At 33.9% G+C, this 13618-nt stretch overlaps 1 protein-coding gene across 2 annotated transcripts in view; it reads left to right on the top strand.

Moving 5' to 3' along the window:
• Mnn1 (menin 1) overlaps positions 1-13548 on the top strand; it is a 65085-nt gene extending 51537 nt beyond the window's left edge. For both annotated transcript variants that reach the window (XM_089105715.1, XM_089105716.1), the window contains exon 7: positions 9636-13548. In XM_089105715.1, coding sequence (XP_088961841.1) covers positions 9636-9859 — 224 coding nt within the window. In that variant the 3' untranslated portion in view covers positions 9860-13548. The remainder of the gene's footprint in view (positions 1-9635) is intronic.
• Positions 13549-13618: the final 70 nt, after the last annotated feature.

Genomic DNA, 13618 nt, shown 5'->3' with positions numbered 1-13618 from the left:
CTCATTGCAGTACTAAGCCACCTGAGGCCGACATAGCTGCGCATACTCCGCCTCCATCACAGTCCTTTTCAGATAATGGTTTTTACCCCTCTAATCTTAAATGTGACATATTCGACCAGAGGTTACCAGTAAGTCTTTAAAGAGATCTTGGTTTTTCTGATAACCAATTTAGAACTTAATGAATTAACTACATTTAGAACTTAGTAAATTTAGGACTTCATTTAGGACCTATTTAGGACTTAATAAATTAATAAATTTAAAACTTAATAGTAACCAAATTAGGACTAAACCCAATTAACGATAGTTTTTATTTTTTTTTCTGCAAGTAACTGCAGATCATCATCATTTTCCTCTTTATATTTGACTGCCTAAATTCCTAAGTAGAATAAGTTGATTCTATGTGAGGGTTAATCTGTTTTTATTCGATTTTTGTTTATCATATGGTTATTGTGTTACAACATTCGTTCTTGAAGTATTGAGGTAAAAAAACGTCAAACCTTAGCGCCAAGGGCGGGAAACTGCCAGCACGAAAGGGCTCTTTTGGGTGTGTTTGCTTTATCAGAGGCAACGATATACCGTTGCCTGTAGTAAAGGGAATATGGCTCCAATGTTTTATTATTATTATTATTTTATATTTTTTCCAGAGGCACTTCATATGGAAGGATCGTCGTATAAACTTCAAAGGGGTCTCATTCGATTGGAAATCGAGAGTTCTAGTGCCCTTTTTAAGGGCCAAAAGTGATAGGAAGGCAACTAGCACCCCTACCACGCCCACCAGTTCCCAATACAAATCCAATCAAAATTTTGAGATAGCCATTTTGGTCAACGTAGTTGAAAGTTCTGGAAATTATATCTTTGAGCTGGACACTTCACCTACAATCTTCAGGGCAAGGGTTATAAGTTATACCCTGGGGGCATATATGGTTTTTAAGGAGGGAATACTGTTATAAACTTCAGAGGGCTCATTTGATTAGAAATTGATAGTTATAGTTCACTTTTTAACGTCAAAAGATATCGGAGGGTAACCAGACCGCCCCCCCCCCCACGCACTTCTTTCCCAAATGCATCCGATAAAAATTTTGAGATAGCTATTTTGTTAAAAATAGTTCAAAGATCATTAAACAAAACTCTGGTGTCGACACAACCCCCAGCGCCCGGGGGCAGGCGCTGCAGGTAAGACATTGTGGACATAAACGTGTTCTTATGGAAGAGATGTATTTGTAAAATCCTGATAGAGCTCATTTGATTAGTAATTGAAAGCTCTAGTTTAATTTTTAAGAGTCAAAGGCGATTTAAGCTTAACTAGCCCGCCCCCCCCTTCACGCCCTTTTTTCTCAAACTCATCTGATAAGAACTTTGAGATAGCCATTTATTTAAAAATAGTTCACAGATCATTTAACGAAAACTCCGGGGTAGACACAGCCCCCCAGGGCCCGGGGCAGGCGTTGTAAGTAATGCTCTGGGGGCATATAGGGTTCTTATGGAAGGGATGCCCGTATAAACTTCGGAGAAGGTTTATTTGATAGGAAATTTAAAGGTCTCGTTCACTTTTTAAGAGCCAGTAGAGATTTGAGGGCAGCTACCCCCCCCCCCTTCATGCCCTATTTTCCTCAAACCCATCCGATAAGAACTTTGAGAGAGCTTTTTTCAAAATGGTTCAAAGATCATATAACGAAAACGTCGGGGTTGACACAATCCTTCAGGGCCCGGGGTATGTATTGTAAGTTATGCCTGGGGGGTATATGTAGCTGTTATTGAAGGGATGCTCTTATAAACTTCAGCGGGGGCTCATTTGATTGAAAATTGAAAGGTCTAGTTCAGTTTTTAAGAGTCAAAAGAGATCAGAGGGCCACTACCCCCCCCCCTGCGCTCCTTTTCTCCAAATGGATCCGATAAAAATTTTGAGATAGCCATTTTGTTAAAAATAGTTCAAAGGTCAGATAAAAACTCCGGTGTCGACACAACCCCCCAGGGCCCGTTGGCAGGCGTTGTAAGTTATGCCCTGGGGTATGTATGGTTCTTATTGAAGGAATGTTCGTATAAAATTCAGAGAGGGCTCATTTGATTGGAAATTGAAAGTTCTAGTTCACTTTTTAAGAGTCAAAAGAGATTGGAGGGCATCTAGCCCCCATCCTCTCTCCACTTCGCCCTTTTTTTCCAAATCCATCCGATAAAAATTTTGAGATAGCAATTTTTTTTAAAATAGTTCAAAGGTCAGATATAAAAAAGTCCGGTGTCGACACAACCCCCCAGGGTCCGGGGGGCAGGCATTGTAAGTTATGTCCTGGGGCCGTATATGGTTCTTATGAAAGGGATGCTTTTATAAACTTCAGAGAGGGCTCATTTGATTGGAAATTATTTCTCGTTCACTTTCTCAGAGTCAAACGAGATCGGAGGGCAACTTGCCCCTCCACGTCCACCCCTTTTTCTTCCCCAAACCCATCCGATAAAAATTTGAGGTGACTATTTTGTTAAAAATAGTTCAAACTTCAGATAATAAAACTCCTAGGTCGACACAGATCCCCAGGGCCCGGGGACAGGTGTTGTAAGATATGCCCTGGGGGCATATATATTTCTTATAGAAGGGGTGCTCGTATAAACTTCAGAGAGGGTTTATTTGATTGAAAATGGAAAGTCGTAGTACATTTTTAAAGAGTCAAAAGAGATCGAAGGGCAATTACCCCCCCTCCCCATGCCCTTTTTTCCCCAGGTCCATCCGATAAAATTTGAGATAGCCATTTTGTTAAAAATAGTTCAAACATCAGATAATAAAAACTCCGAGGTTGACACAAACTCATTTCTTTACTTTGATATTGTTACTTTGATATCAGTTGTGATACTTTGATGAACATTTGATTTTAAAATAAGGAATTTTTAAAACTTGAAACTTTTTTAAATAAAAAACGAACAAAAATTAATTAAGAAAAACTTTCTTAAAAAGAGGTTTTTCAAAGAAAGGTAAAATTCAAACTCAAAACGACCAAAAATTACTATAAAAGCATAAATGAAATCCAAAACAAACAGAAATGAAATAAATAATCATAGCAGAAAAACAAAAAAAGGTTATAATATCAATAAATAAACAGATCTTAATGCGAGTAATGGTTGAATTGAATATTCAAATCAAGCTTAAAACGAAAAAAAATTGCTATTGAAGTATAAATGAAACTCAAAACGAACACAAATTAAATAAACAATCAATGCAAACAAACACACAATAGATATTAATGTAAATGAATAAATATATCTTAAAACGAGTGAACTTAAATTGAATATGCAAATCAAGCTTGCAACGAACAAAAATCAAGACAAACAAGAGTTTGGGTATTGCCTCCTTCTCTTACTGTAAAATTCTAAAACCTACTGTGTCACTGGCGCTTTACTGAAAACTATATGTATCTTGAACAGTCTTGGAAAGTATAAAAAAAATAAAATTGAATATTTAATATATAATGATATTATTTGTTGAAAGATCAGTCAGTTCATAATTTTATTTCACTGTAATTTTATTTTAATTTTCAATGCTGTAAGAACTGGAAAATAAAATATTTTTTATATAATTTGTTTTCAGTGAAGCGCCAATGAAACAGTAGGTTTTAGGTTTTAACAGTTAAGAAAGGGGGCAGTATCCAGATTCTTGTTTGTAGTGAAATTACATTCGTCTTGTACAGCTTTAGAAAGAACTAATGAATAAAACTGAATATTTTATGTTCAATATTCAATATTTTCAATAAAATTCGTTTTCAGTAAAGCGCCAATGACGCAATAGGTTTTAGACTTTTACAGTGAGAGAAGGAGGTGATATCCAAACTCTTAGTTTGTAGTGATTTTTTTTTCGTTTTAAGCTTTATTTGCATATTCAATTTAAGCATTACTCACTTTAAGATCTATTTATTGGTTTATATTATTACTTGTTGTATGTTTTTTTTGGTATGATTTTTTATTTAATTTCTGTTCGTTTTGGGTTTTATTTATTTTTTAATAGTAATTTCTGTTGGTTTTGAGTGTGAATTTTAACAGGTATTTGCATCTGCTGATCTTAAGTTTAAAATGGCCTTTACTTTTCTTTGAAAAACTTCTTTATCGGAATGTTTTTTGTTAACTATTACAGTAAAACAGGACTTTACATTGTATGTTACAATGCATCAAAACTAAAAAGCGAATTGGGATCGACACTTAGACTGACGGGATATAAAAGGCATTTCTTTGATAATCATGTGACATTTTTTTGTCAACGCTTAATCTCAAACTCAGTACGCTCTTTCATTTATTCACTCTGTTTCCCCCATACCTTAATCAGTTCTCGAGATATTTGGAACTTTCTCCTTTTTCCAAAATGCGTTATATCCTTTTTGTCACTCGCCGACCGTTGTGGCATTTTTGTGTACCAATTTTTGTGGCATTTGATCAACCGAGTCATGTGACATTTTGTCAAACTTTATTTTTAAACACAGCATGCTCTTTCTGTTGGTTCACTCCGTTTTCTCCATACCTTAATCAGTTTTGAAGAGGCTTTGAACTTTCTCTCTTTTTCCAAAATGTGTTATATCCCTTTTGTCATTCGTCAGCCCTTTCGACATTTTCACCAATTGGCTCATGTGATATTTTGTCAACTGAGTCATGTGACATTTTGTCAAATTTTATTCTTAAACTGAGCACGCTCTTTCTATTTGTTCATTCTGTTTACACCATACATAATCAGTTCCTGAGATACTTGGAACTTAGTCTTCTTTTTTTCCAAAGTGTGCTGTACCTCCTTTTTTCCCTCGTGAAAAAGCTAGAGGTTTTAATTTCAATTTTTTAAAGTCGTTTCCATGAGCGCCGCCAGTAATTTTGTCGGGGGGAGGGGGGGTGATAACAGTGGTGTTTTTACCGATATTTAAATGGGAATATGTCTCATATCCTATTTTTATGCACTTTTAATACCTTATTGTTTCTAATTGAGGGTTTTGGGCTTTGCCACCCATGCTCACATCCACGGTCTTATCTTTGATGCCTAGAAACAGTTTCTTGTATAAATAAATGCTTATAGATAACATTGAAATAAGTCAGAAGGGTTTTTTTCCTGGTCTTGAGTAAATTCATATTGTATAACATAAGGCCCTTTGAGTTACTGCAATCAGTTTGGACCCTATTATCTTCTTTCAATGAAACAAGGAAGTATTCGGGAAAGGAAAACACTAGGTGAGTTATAAAAAAAAAGACTGACGACAAATAATGGGTATATGGTATGTATTGGCTTTATAATGGGTATAGGCAAACAAATAAAAACTGGTGACAAATAATGGGGAAGCCTTGTTTTCTCTTATCAAGGGTTTTGAATTTTGCACATTGATTTTTTTGTAATTATTTCAGTGTTGTGAAGAAAATGTAGTTTTGGGTCTGTCGAAGACAATGGTCGATTTTGCAATCGAAATATTACGAAAGCTTTTCTGGTTAACAGCAAAGTTTTTAATTAAATTTTATTTGTAGATAGTGAGCTTTTATTAGGTTGAAGAAAGTGTAATTGTGTGTCTTTTGAAGACTATGGTTGATGCTGCAGTCAAAAAAATAAGGTCATTTTCAATTTCTTAGTCCAATGTCTTGCGAAATATCTGGCATATTTTGTTATTTTTTATGTTATTTACTTATATATTTATTGGAAAATCTTCTTTACAGTAAATACTGCACACAATGAATAACAAAGAACACAAAAATAGAAAAGAAAACAAACTCACTTCACAACAAGTAAATAGAAACAGCACTTAAATAAGTAAAAATTAATAGCAAGGTTATTTTCATTATATACAAATTCTCACTTCTCAATTATACTCTATACACTAGCAGAGGGTACCAAAGAATTCAATTTTCTTATAATTTTAATTTTCAATTAGTTGAGTTGCAATTTCCTTAGGTTGAACTACTCTCAATCTCCAAAATAATTTTTTGACCCCATGGAAGGCGTTGAAGCGATTATTTAGCTTTCCTGTAGATAATCTGTGAAAAATAATCCTAGAAGAAATATTTTTTGAATAATAACAACAAATCTAATTTTCAATATAAACAAATATGCAACTCTCAACTGCAACTGCATTTGCTGAATATGGTCAAGTCAGGGGATTTGTTGGCTTTTGATCCGGTCCATGATGGTTTGGGGAAGGGGGAAACGTAGTAGTTCTCGGAGGTCTTTATTTGAGACTCGGTCAACGGAGGGAATCCCCGCAACGCGCCTAAGGCATTTAGTTTCAAAAGCGGAGATTCTTCGCTCATCATCAGCCTTTACTGAAAACTTTCGCTTAAGTTTAAGGCGATGGTAATTCTGTGAGAACTGAATAGTCGCGCCTTTAAAGAAGTTGACAGAGCCTTGCTTTTTCAAATCAGCAATAGGTTTTTGAAGCTGGCGCTAGTCAGACCAAGTCTTCGCTTGATTGCTTTTGATCAGTTGTTGTCATGAAATTAGGACAAATAAATGAAGGAGTTTACATTTTCTGCTGGCTCCCCTTTTAGTGTCAGCTGGGTCTTTAGACCCAGCATTGTAGCAGGGTCTCTAGACACCTGCATAACCTTGGTTTTGGCTGTATTAACTACCTTCCCAAAAGCCTCGATTGCTGACACTAGTTCATTGATGACTGAGCTTGGAGTAGATGCTCTTGGCTGCTGATTTCCTTATTTGCCACTGTCACGCAATAACAGTGGATACCAATAATATAGTGGCATTGTAGTTGTATAATGGCAGTATGGTGTAAATACGAGTTTGTAAATAACCAAAGATTTTTTGGCTGCAAACATTTTTTTTTTTTTTTTTTTTTTTTTTTTTTTAGAGTAAATACTTTGTAAAATAAAATTTGGTGGACTGAATATAATTAAACTTGGAAAGAGCGATACGTTTTAGTACCCCTTTGTATAATTTTCTATTCTTTTTCCTTTATACATAAGAATCATTGCAGATTTATATATTTTTGTTTATATATTTATTAATTATATTTTTTTCGTTTTGTTTTTTTTTAACTTGAAGTACCAAGAACCTCAAAACAAAAGTATTTTTTGTCTCCTGTACCCATCTGAGGTCTGTTCATTCATGAAAACTGTATTTTCCTAAGATTTTTTTTTTGGTTGATTTCAAATTATGAAGCTTACAGGGCAGTGCGACATTTTCGTCAGTGTTGCCACGTTGAATCGTGCAAATAAATAAGTAAAACTAATTAGTTGAGTTTGGCCACACTTTCCGGCCGTATAAATACAAACATTAGCCATTTGTTTGATGCCTTGGAAACTGTCTACACCTTCAAGGGAAAGCCACGCCTTCTTGAGCTGTTTGGTGCCACATTGCTCTAGCTTCGTTTTGGGGATTTTCACCCACGTTTGTTTTGTTTTTGAATTTGCTGACCGCTATTACCTAAAATGTATAACCATATATATATATATATATATATATATATATATATATATATATATATATATATATATATATATATATATATATATATATATATATCTAAGTCTTTATTTATATCAAAGCCATAAGCAGACACTTATCTCGCTCAATACATAAGTTAGACTCTCTACTATGGGCCAAACATACAAATATATACCATTCTTTTCTACGGGTTTTGAATAGACACTATCTGTATCCAGGTTGTCAAAAAAGCGTATCTACAACATCTCAGGAATGACTAAAGGTACTTAAATTGAAACTTTCGGGGCATGTCTAGGGAGATGTTGATCTAAATCAGAAGACACTATATGTATCGAGATTGTCAAAAGGGCGTATTTGCAATATGTCAGGAATGAATGATGGTATTAGCTTGACATTTTCAGGCTATATTGGGGGGAATGCTGAAATGAATCAAAAGACTCTCTATGCATCCAGGTCACCAAAAGGGTGTATCTACAATATCTTAGGAAGGGCTATATTCTAGTCTTTTGTTATATTTTAATTTTTATTCTATACTTTATACAGTTTATTGTCTAATGTGTTAACAGTCGCCTTCTCGTAGCGAAAATAAACTAAATAGCATTATAATAATCTAGCAATTACCTGTACTTGTCCCTAAATACAATATAATCTGAAATAGAATCGAAAAGTCTCTTTTCTAAAACCATATTTAAAAATGGGAAACATATTGGGGCATCGGGGGGGGGTAGCAGTTTCCTGCTTTATCTTCAGAAAATTTAATGTTTATTGTAATTAGCAATATTAACACACCTTTTATGTGATTTTAAGGTTTTTGTTCTTCCCCCCCATACAAAAATCCTGAATACGGCCTTGCATGTATTGCAAAGTTTTTTCTATATTATCAGGTATCTATTCCTATGAGGTATTATAAATGTGGTTTATATCACATATCCGTAAACTAATCACACAAGATCAACGGATTCGATCTGCTTCCGAATATGTCGTTTAATTACCAAAATGATACTTATTTTAAGTATAATTTCAATTATATAAATTACCAAAATTTCTCACTGTTCAGATCCTTTACCTTACACCTTACGAAATTACCTCAGAATGATTTTGCTCTATGATCAAAGCTAGTGATTTCACTATCCAAGCTTAGTCCCCAAGCAACCCCAGACGGGGACCTTAGGCTTTAAGGCTCTAAACTGAGTTTTCTGTAATGAGTCAGATTCCTTGGATGGCAGACGGAAATACCATAGTATTTTTTTTTATTAATTAATAGGGGGCCGACGGGAAAGGGGGCCCGGCAATTAAATAAATTTCCTCGAAACATCTATGGATGCCCTGTGCACCACAAACGGCTCGAGGAATTATTTATTAATAGCAGATAGTATAATAGTATTGCAAATGTTTACCACCATCTAGGTTATATTTACCGCTCAACAAAACTTCCTCAGTTTTTCAATCGTATGATTGATAAATACAAATTTGATTTCATCAAAAAAGGATAAATGATTTCAAATAAAACCTAATTTTTAAACAAATTTAGAATTCTAAATAAGATAAAACAAAACTTCCTCATCACTAGTCGCACATATATATTTTTATTTATGTCGTTTTTTTGTGGCTTATATTTTAATCCCTTTTTTTATACTTTCATTTCAAATTATAATTTGCATTTTATACTTGCATTAACTTATATTTTTTAATGTTTTTTTTCTTTTTGTGGCTCACCTAGTGTTTTCCTTTCTTAATGTGTCCTTATTTCCTTGTTTCATTAAAAAAAGATGCTATGGTCGAAATCGACTGTAGTAATTCAAAAGGCATTATGTTATAGTATATATGTTACCCTGAATGTCCAAAATTGGTGAATATCCACCAGTGAATGTCCGAAATACCTTTCATTTTCTCCTTGGATTTAGTCAGCGTTGCCATTCAAATTTTTCAGTTTTATGCAAGGTTTGATGGTGACATGTTATGTTAAGTTGGGTTAGGTTCGATTTTTAACCCATTTCTAAGATTTTAGCCGAATTTAACCTAACTACAACTTTTACCATCAAAGCTTGCATAAAACTGAAATAGCTGATTCGCAAAGTTATTTGAATCCAAGCAGAGAAAAATTAATTTTGGACATTCACCGGTGAATGTCGACATTAACCAGATTTCCGACATTCACAGTAACATATATATTATCCTTGAGAGTAGGAAAGAAAACAATTACCGCTACTTATAATTTTGATATCTCTCTTTTGTCTAGATGGCGATGAAGGAGTTAAAAATGAAGATAACTCTGTTGAATTCAGAAGCCAGAAAATGAGTGACCTTAGGGATTTACTGCTCGCTGATAAGATGAACACCCATGCCATCTCTCTTCTCTTGACTGCGCAGTCCCAAGTGGGAAAGAAACATAAATTTGGAGAGGTGTTTGCAGATGGCACTTCTGCTGTTTCTCGTCCTAAGCGGCTTAAGCGGGAGTCCTAAAAAATTTCCCCTTTTTCTAGGGGATCTCTTGATACTTCTACTCTTTATGGGGTAAAAGTTACTTATCATTTTCCTTAAATTTATTCTTTATATTCTGAGTTCTTTTTTTATTCTATTGTGAATTTTATTAGCGATTTTAGATGAAGCTTTATAGAGTATCCAGTGAAACAACAAGGAGGAAAGGTCATATCCAGGGTGGATAGTTGCTGGGTTTGAACCCCCTCCCCCGAAACTTTGTCCGAATCGTAAAAAAAGTAACGAAATGCATATATAAAAATTTTGATGGGTTTTCTAAAGTTTTTTTTTGCCCCTCTCCCGTGAACAAAAATCCCGTATAAGCCCTTTCGAGGAGGTATAGTAAAGTTTTAACTGTTAACTTGAAATTGTTAGAAGCTTTTCTATTATCATCATTGGCTCCTAAGTGCGGGGTGTTGAGAAAATCAGCCCATTCTATTTGTATTTCTCCACAAGCTCACTTGCGTTGAGCTGCTGTTGATGGAGTAAGGGCATTTTGCTCAGCATTTTGCTCAGTTGGCCAAAATGTTTGTTCATTTGGCGAAAGGGCATTTGGCTCACTCACGTTAAGTTACAGTGAAAACATAAGGATGTTTGTCTTTGAGATTCTGCATTATCAACCTTAATTTCCTGATCTCACCCCAAGTGGTTTCCAGAAAAATTCTTGATTTTACAACTTTGGGACGTCATTTGAGACGGAAGTGTGTTCCTTTTGTTAAAATATTCTTACTTCCGCAATAAATAAATCAGGGTTGCCAAAAAAACGCTTGGAACATTTGGTTAATCCTTTTCAGATTTTTTTCTCCTTACTTTTTTTCCGGTTTCTCCCCGAATTCCCTTTCGGCGTCTCAATGCTTTAACTTATGTCCAGTGACTGCAATACATTCTCAAACATTTTCCTCTGTATTTCTATTCCAAGAGCCATGCTGGTAATTGACTGAAAATCTGGAGCTATATCAATCGTATTTAGATCTTCTCTTAGGAGATTTTTTTGCTGAGTTTTCTTACACTGAAAAAGAGAAGATATATGTGAAAAATTTCTGTTAACGGGTAAATAAAACTTTTTCGATACCTCCTCGTATATACTTGTACATCTGTGAAAAATTTTTTCCTCATCGATATGTTATTACCGATAAAATTATCGATATATCGATAACATTATCGATATGTCATCGATAATGTTTTCCTCAATCGATATTCCTCATCGATTCTTAAAATTGAGTATTTGGTTGAGTTTTAACCCTCTAGTATTCTTTTTTTTCTGTAATTTTTATTCACAGTTTTGGGATTGATGTACAGCCCTTTTCTAATTAACCGTCGTAGGAAACAGTTATAATTCTCTACAGTTTGTAACCCAACAATGAATCATTTTCAAGAGCAGGACAGACGCCTACGCCTTGTTATTATTTTAATCTATCCTTATATAGCAGTGGTTACCAAATCAACGTACACGCCCGGGAGACGTGGGCAAGAAAATATTTATATGGGTAGTTTTGTTTCTATTCAGTTACCTTTTACAGTACTTGAATGCAGTTGTATTTCATAAAGTATTGTTTTTTAAGTCAAATTAGAAGGGGGAAAATGCTGGTAAGGTTGCACGTGACTTATTTCTCAAAGGACTGTGGACGTGAAAAAAAAGGTTGGGGGCCTTGTTCTATTATGTGAGCTTCATTCTTACTTTTTTTTTTTTCCCAATATTTTTGCTTTTTTAGAAGTTCTTTGATTTTATTAGCGTGAAGTTTTTGTGTTTGAGATTTATTATTTTACTTGTCATCTTAGTTGCATGTGTCAGGTAGGGTGTTTCCAAAAATAGGTTAAATAAAAAAAATAGGTTTCTTTTTTTTCTCTTTTTTTGACTAAAGTGAGACAAAATATCAGGGTTATTGTTTGAAAAATAAGTTTGAATTATTGTTTTCTCCATTAATATAATAGAAATGAAATAATTTCTTAGAGCAAGCTTCATCTCTATTTGTAATTAACATGAAACGAAAATATTGGGAAATGGGCAAAACTTTTAAGACAGTTAACGTCGCAAGAAGAAAAAAAAAGAAAATTGAACTTATAATTATTACCAAATGTATAAATTCACTGTATTACTAAAGGTTTACCGTTTTTCAGTATTTTTATTCCGTTTTGTTTATATAAAATAGAAATGACAGATTGATTTTTAACACTAGTCCTTTCACACTAGGCTGACGTAAAATCCATAAAACCATCATAACCATCGTTAAACATGACCACAATCATAAGTAAACTATTCTAAAATTAAAAACGTGGATTGGAGATTCAAGCTCTGATCAAGCGTGAAAGGCTTTCTAGGAAAAGTTTATCAATTTATTTTCAAAATTTATCAATTGCTCATATGGAAATGCTATGTTGATTTTTATATAGCGGTACATAAACTTACATAACGTAAAATTTGAAGTTGTTGCTCTTGTCGTTGAATACCTTGTTTATATCAAACATACAACATAATGAATAAACCACCCGAAAAGCAGGGCTTGTCCATGAGGTGGGAAAAACTTAATTAATGTAACTTTAAAAAAAGAGTGAACGAGAAATGGCTCCTTGTTGTAGTTCAGATGCGAATCCTCATCTTAATCATACAAAAAAAAAAAAAAATAATAAGCCTCCAAAAAAACCAACAAGGCTCATAATTTGAATATAATAAATATCTATTTATTCTTAAAATTGCCCAAATTAATAGAGTTTTTGTTTATTTATAAATTATTTGTATAATTTAAATTATGTAATACAAGCTTGAACCCTTTTATAAATAAGAAAATATTTTAATGGGGTAGTATGAGGAGCATGAAGACTATCCCTTTGATGTGTATCATACGTGGGGATATCGGACCTAGCAAGAAATGCATCCGAAAACAAAGAAGCAGATAGGCAAATGAACATACATTTTGGACAAAACGTATCGCTCTTTAAGATTACGTAACGTAACATAAAGTCTTAAGCTTTGTTAGTGTGGAATAATTAATATGCATTGACTACAGTAAGTGAAAGGCACATACATAGAAATATATTTTTGGAGGGTCTACTTGAAAAAATACTTTTATAAGCAAATTATAGGGGAAATAAAAGAAATATAAATGTTTTGTGTAAGGGGCCTAACTAAAAGCCCTCTTACTCGATGTTTATGCTAGTATAGTGGTCCTTGCTAAGTTCCTTTTAGGGATAGAGTTTTTGCATATTATCTGTTATATTTCCACAAGATAATTACCGTGGCCTTTTGCAAAAAGGGCCTCTAGTTTTTTTCCCGAAAATGAATTAAGTATATGGTTTGAAATTGCTCGAAGAGATCTATTAGTTGGTCTATTCAAAATGGGCTTATCTTTGACTCTAGCCGAGTTACAAATTGTCCCAAAAGAGCGTAAGTCTTTAATCTTTTAAGTAATGAACAATTGAGTAATTTGGACATTTCCAGCGAATTCTGATTAAGAAGTTAACTAGGAATCCGTCTTTATAGTTTCAAGTTTCTTAAATTCTGATTTATGGGAAAGATTTTTTTCATTTTGCGTTTTCATTTTACTCTCCTGAAAAATTAGGAAAAGTGGACTTGTGCCTTTTATGCAAAATGCCAAGGTTTTGACGTTACTCTGTATTTCCATAAATAAAAGTTCAAATAGGGATAAAATTCTTTTAATAGACAGTGTTTCACAAACAGTGATAGGAACTCACAAAAAATACCAGATTTTTCGATCACATATGCAGTGACCGTCATCAGTAGTAAAA

The sequence above is a fragment of the Artemia sp. Qi Xiang Cuo genome, chromosome 20 (assembly GCF_049724085.1).
Source record: "Artemia sp. Qi Xiang Cuo chromosome 20, ASM4972408v1, whole genome shotgun sequence".
Lineage (NCBI taxonomy): Eukaryota > Metazoa > Arthropoda > Branchiopoda > Anostraca > Artemiidae > Artemia > Artemia sp. Qi Xiang Cuo.
The sequence above is the reverse complement of the archived record's forward strand: the minus strand, read 5'-3'. Positions and strand labels throughout refer to the sequence as shown.